Genomic DNA, 5,925 nt, shown 5'->3' on the forward strand with positions numbered 1-5,925 from the left:
AATGATTTTTGAATGTTTGCATAGTTAATATGCACTGCCTGTGTGGCATCTGCATGTGCAGCCCATCTAGTGTTCGAAATGCTTGTTTGCATTAGGCTGCAGTCCATCTGTTACCACCTTCCACCTTGCTGTCGACTTGGAACAAAAGTTAAATAAGTTTTACACAAACTGGAAAAAATCAGCTTTCTCAAAACAGCAGTTAACACTATTAACTCCAACCAAATTCAGGGTATGTGCAGCACATGGAACCCATTCAACTAGTGGGTTGAGTTCTTTCATAGGTGCTTGTAGTCCTTTATATACTCCTGACATGTTGGCAGCATTCCCCCCTGCAGTTTGCAATGTCAATCCCCATCTCTTCCAAAACCTTGAGTACAGTCGCACATAAAGCTTCCCCAGTATGACTTTCAATTGGTAGAAACTTCAGAAAGCGTTCCTGCGAGTGTCCTTCAGGTGACACATATCTTAACACAAATGTTAACTGATCAACATGTGCCACATCTGGTGTGGAGTCAACAGAGATTGAGAAGTATTTTGCCATTTTTACTTCACTCACTATTTCTGATAGAACACAATCACCCATCAGCTGAATAAATTCCTCACATGTTTGGGAAGAAAGATATGAGGGTTTCCCTGAACCTGCATTTCCATATTTCTCTATGTGAGACTTCAGAAAAGGATCAAACTCGCTGATTAACTCCAGTATTCCCAGATAATTCCCATTATCAGTTCTTCCAAATTTGTCACTGGCTCCTCTCAGAGCCAGTCCCCTCTCTGCTAAAAACTTAACAGACACAACTCTTCTCAACACTTCAGTCCAATATGAACACTCAGATTCAAATTGTTTCTGCAGTTCTGTGTCTATCCTCCCGCTGGCTGCTGCAAGTGAAACATATGTCAGCATTGCTTTTCTATGATGTTCGCTGTTTTCGTGCTCTCTCATGCGTTCAGTTGCGTGCTTCCAGTGACTGAAACCAGTTTCAAAGTTTGACTGAGTATTAGCATTGCTGAAAATGCGGCATGCAAAACAAAATGCAGCTCCGGTGGATGGAGAGTAGAGCAGCCACGGTCTTTCGATGTACTCACCGTTTAACATCTTGCGTTTAAAGTGAGATTTGGAGAAGTGACGCTTTTGATGCTTGTACGCCCGTTCTGATGCTTGAAAGCCAACATTCATATTTTGACAGCTCTCCGGTCCTCGCTCAGCCCAGTAAGCTTGCACGGACTCGTCAATTTCCCCCCAACGCGCTGGATCGGTACTGTACGGATCCACAGTCGTCTTTCCATCTGCGGAAGAAGATCCCGCTTCCACCGACTCTGACTCCACAGACGCCAGTCCAGCCACCGACTCAGTCACGGTTAAAGGTTCTGGCGGGATCTTAGTGCCGGTGTTAGCATAGCTAAGGGTTTGAGGAGCAGGGGATAATGATGTTTCTGCTCCATCTCCGCTAACAGGTTTAAAAAAGCCTGTCAGTTTAGGCATTTAGTTTGGCGCAATGCTCTTTTTCTTTTCTCTTCCTTCTTTTCTGCGCTCCGCTGTCATATTTTCTGTTGTCCGCCATTGTAAAATAATATTCCCTTGACGCTCCTCCTCCCCAATGCGTCAGATGCGTCAAAAGTGGACCAATAACAAGCAAGCATTCAAGATGGACGTTTGCCAGAACAAATTGGAACATTTTTCATTGGTGCTGTCAAAATCATCGTAGTCATTGATTAAATTCTGACACTATCCATTCACAAAAATATAAAACATCCTTCGGGGCCCCCGAAATGCCGGGACCCTTAGGCTGCAGCCCCGGTAAGCCCCTGCTAAAATCCGGCCCAGGTTGTAGCGACCAGATTCACATCAGTGACAGGACTTAGGGCTGCAGGTTCTTTTTTTTAAGAGTTTGTAGTTCTGATTGTTTTGGTAGAATTTGAGCCAAGTAAAGGACAACATTTCCACCAGCTCTCATATCTGGTAGATTTGGTGGTGGTACGGCTTGCCCTGTGTAGATTTTCAAGTTGTAAGGAACACCATCTGCACCAGCCATATGAAGTACCCTGCAGACCCGTATATTTGGATTTAGCAGGTATTGCTTCAGTCTTTGCCTGCCTTGGAATGGGGCCATTTGTTCACTGATGACCAGCTCTTCACCCTTTGGGACTGAAGTTAGTTTTGAGGATAAACAAACAATGAAATAATGGTTGTACAATGGATCATCATGTTTTCATTGGGAATGACCCCAGCTTATGAACCATGCACATTTTGTCCATGAAACGATCTTGCATCTATCTCCTGTTACTGTTAGTCAATAATAAAGTAAAAAAATTGGCTTTGATAATTATTTTGTAATCAATTGCATGTCATTGCATTAGAATAATATTGTCTGAGCAAAAGGGCCCTAACTGCGCAATGTTGCCCTGAGGCAACAAACAAAAAACAGTTTTAGCATATAAATTATAAAAAAAATTGTCTTGAAATGATCTATAATGCTTCTTTACATACTCACAGATATTAAAATATTTTTAGTTAGAGTGACCCAAATTTAAACATGAAGAAAAGTGATGTATAACTTACAAGTAGGAGGCAAGGTGTAGCATGCACCTCCGCTTCATAAAAAGGACTGTTCCTCTTGTAGCATATCTGTGTAACCAGTATACTATATTTCTAGATAATTAAAAATAGATCATGACCAACAAAGTCAATGGGCTAGTTCTTAGAAGTCTAGATATGGCTCAGGAAGGAGTAGACAGACTAGAAGTTGCAGATGCGAGTGCCTTGTATTCACAGTGATTAATTATTTACATTACAATAAGAAAGAAAAAAATATTTAAATGGCCATATTAAAATAAAAGGAAATAATACACAGAGAAAACAAATTAAATTAACAAAATAAAAAAAACAAATCAGTTCCACAGTTCCAGTAACAAGCCACACCATTCAGTTCATAAAACCCCCCTGAACTGAGGCGGTTCAACAGGATCAGGTGAGTTTAGAGCGCCTGTTACAGTTCATATGCTGACAAAAGTCAGATCAGAGTGGGAACGATTTTGTTCAAGGGCTGCAGTTCATATGCTGACAAAAGTCAGATCAGAGTGGGAACAATTTTGTTCATGGGCTGCAGGAAGCCTTCCACCAGCCTGGCGGGGAAACCAAATCTCAACACCACAGGTGAAATCCTTTAGGCTCTTGGACCTGATTCTTCAGCTCGCCATCGAACCTGGCCTGTACAATAAAGCAGGACCAGTCTCAAATATATATATATATATAATCAAACATTCCAGTGTGCACACAAAAAATATGATCGGCACTCATTGCACTAATAATCCTAATCAATGCATTTCCAAGTACAAATTTTCTAAATAAATCTTATTCATAAAAAGTCAATAAATATGCTCCATACAAACAACAATGAAAAAATCATCAAGATAAGCAAATATTTTTAATATTTAAGGCATCTCATTGTTCTCCAGTTTATTTGTTCAGAGTAGCAATAGAGCATCCGAATTGATATCAATTAACACCAAGTCTTTATAAAATGACTCACCAATTCCGCAGTTCATAAGGCATACAAGCGGTTTTGTGTTTCTTTATCCCTCAGCTTACGATCGGAGACTCCTAAAGTTAGTACAATCTTATCAGCATCATACAAGGTTAAAGAAAAACAGAATGTTGCGCTTAACCGACCTGCAGCTCTGCTCTCCCAAACTTGTTCTAACCCTCCATGCTTTTTGCTCCAGCTAATATACCCAACAAATGAGCTGACGGTGGTACATGTGACTCAAACGCTCAACAATGATTGGCTGCTTAGTAAATCTCGCGAGAATTGCAGTTATATAATCAAACTACCGCGAGATTTTGGAGGGCAATAGTAGCGAACCAGAAAATGGAACTCAACATTTCACTTGGGTTACACTCTTCTAAGTAAAAGGTCACATGAACCTCAATACCTCTTTTATTTGGACAAAAATATGTCTAGAGGTATTTTAAATCATTCCCCCCAAAAAATAAAATAAAGGAGCAACGTGAGGTACAGAAATGTGGTTTGTTGCCCGAGGGCAATGCCATGCCATAGAGCAGGGGTGCCCAATACGTCGATCGCGATCGACCGGTCAATCGCGGAAGGTTTTGAGTCGATCTCGGCAGATGACAATCTGAACGCCACCAGGACGCTGAGACCAGCACTTCCTCTTCTGACGGGCTTATCAAAATTATTCTCTAAGATCCTAAACGTTTGTAGCTTCATTAAAAAAGAATAATTATTAAAAAAATCAACGAGACGTGTTAAAATTAATAATCTCAGTAATTATTGTTTGAACAAGGTGTTGCGCAATTCAGTGCGTTTCGGTCCCATTAAAAAAAAAAAAAAGACAAAAAAGGCGACTCAAAGACTGACTGACGAGCAGAGCAGGAGTTTAAATTAGCTACTCAACCAGCGCTGTGTCCATGAGAGGCTTATTAATAATCGAGGAATAAATATCAAGCCTGGAAACCTGATATCGTAACGGACTGAATGTTGTGTTTTTAACATAATCTCTGCTCGGCTTGCGGGTCCAGGCGGTTGCCACAGCACGGGTGGCTTAAACGACAAAGAGACAGAAAGTAAAAAGGTAGGAGTGGTTTAGAGTTGATCACCTGTTTGGGTTGTTTTACCTTTGTTTATCTTTGCTGTGGCTCCTTACACCCGCTGTAGTTAATAAACGACAAACTTAGACTAATTACCTCGTTCATATGTGAGTATACATCACAACTAGGGCTGTTGTAAACGAATATTTTAGTAATCGAGTAATCTATCGATTATTCTTACGATTAATCGAGTAATCGGATAAAAAAAAATTATAAAATGAAATATTGGTAAATCTGGCATAATACCGGTGTTACTATCAGATATCAATATCAGTCCAATTTTTCATATTTGAGCATCCCTAACAGTTGCTTTTTTGTAGTTTAGAAAACTAACCTGTAACAATAATAGCTCACTTTCTAAGTTAACCAGAAGAAAAGTTATAGAAAAATCTGAAATTATATTGAATTTAATAACAAAGAGGCAGGCTCACAAATATGCTTATAAAAATGTCTACAATCCAGCTTTTAGTTTATGTATTCATCTTCAGTGAGTTTAATAGATTAATTAAACTCACCTTGCCACCTAACCTGTCACGCTTTGGGTTTGAAAATACGGGAAATGCCGCCTGGAGTGGGAGGAGAGGGCGAATGAACGAACATGGGGTGGAGGGGAGGAAATAGACCAGCGGACTGACGAACCGTTAGACCGGGGGACGAACACGGGGGGAAGCAATACGGGATATTTACGACACCTTCACTGGTCACACTCAGAAACTCATCTACCAGCCATGTACGATGCGCTCCGCCACCCGTTTCTTCAGACCGGGATATGAAATTTATTGTGCGGTTCGTCGGTAAAGCTACATTTACACGGTAAGCATCAGCTACTCAGCCGCCCGCCCTGTTCAGGCTATCCGCTCACCTCAGCGCTCTTCCCGCCGTTCGCTTTCAACCAGCAGCCCCGGAGGAGAAATGCTGCCGTACTCCAGGCATTCCCCCAGTCATTTTAAGGATGCTTATTGGTTCCCCAAAAACGATAAAAAGTCGGGCATTATCATCAATCAATAAAATCCCCACGGGCCAATCTTGAAGATTGGACTTTATGCCGCTGAGACTTGGCTTTTGTCAACAACTCAGAGGCGGAAGTGAGAGCTCCGCGCAACGCAAATGAAGTCCCGGCCGGAACACGGTGCGCTAACTAATAAAACATAAATTAACGAAGCTTCGAGGCAGGTAAATTTTCCTCGAGGAATTTTAGTAATCGAGGTACTCAAATCATTCGAGGAATCGTTTCAGCCCTAATCACAACAAACATCAAATAGGACAAATATATTTCATTAAGTTTTAACTAATTCTACAGCGACAATTGTGTGAAA

The 5,925-nt window shown here is 41.0% G+C and overlaps 1 protein-coding gene and 1 long non-coding RNA gene across 2 annotated transcripts; both read right to left on the reverse strand.

The window, feature by feature from the left end:
* Positions 1-295: 295 nt before the first annotated feature.
* Positions 296-1,769, reverse strand: LOC148157774 (zinc finger MYM-type protein 1-like). The gene has a single exon (XM_088008487.1). It carries the CDS (start codon positions 1,481-1,483, stop codon positions 296-298), a length of 1,188 nt encoding a protein of 395 aa, XP_087864613.1. The 5' UTR covers positions 1,484-1,769.
* A 975-nt stretch (positions 1,770-2,744) lies between these two features.
* LOC148157775 (uncharacterized) lies at positions 2,745-3,894 on the reverse strand. The gene is made up of 3 exons (XR_015764326.1): positions 3,671-3,894; positions 3,531-3,601; positions 2,745-3,208 (listed from the first exon to the last, which is right to left on the reverse strand). It is a non-coding gene; the product is annotated as an uncharacterized LOC148157775 (long non-coding RNA).
* Between the last annotated feature and the right edge of the window lie 2,031 nt (positions 3,895-5,925).

This window comes from Poecilia mexicana, unplaced genomic scaffold (assembly GCF_051168715.1).
Source record: "Poecilia mexicana isolate PSO_F unplaced genomic scaffold, ASM5116871v1 scaffold_9, whole genome shotgun sequence".
NCBI classification, from domain to species: Eukaryota; Metazoa; Chordata; class Actinopteri; order Cyprinodontiformes; family Poeciliidae; genus Poecilia; species Poecilia mexicana.

Excerpts from the sequence above, each read along its gene's own strand:
- LOC148157774 (XM_088008487.1), bottom strand. The coding sequence starts at position 1,483 with ATGCCTAAACTGACAGGCTTTTTTAAACCTGTTAGCGGAGATGGAGCA.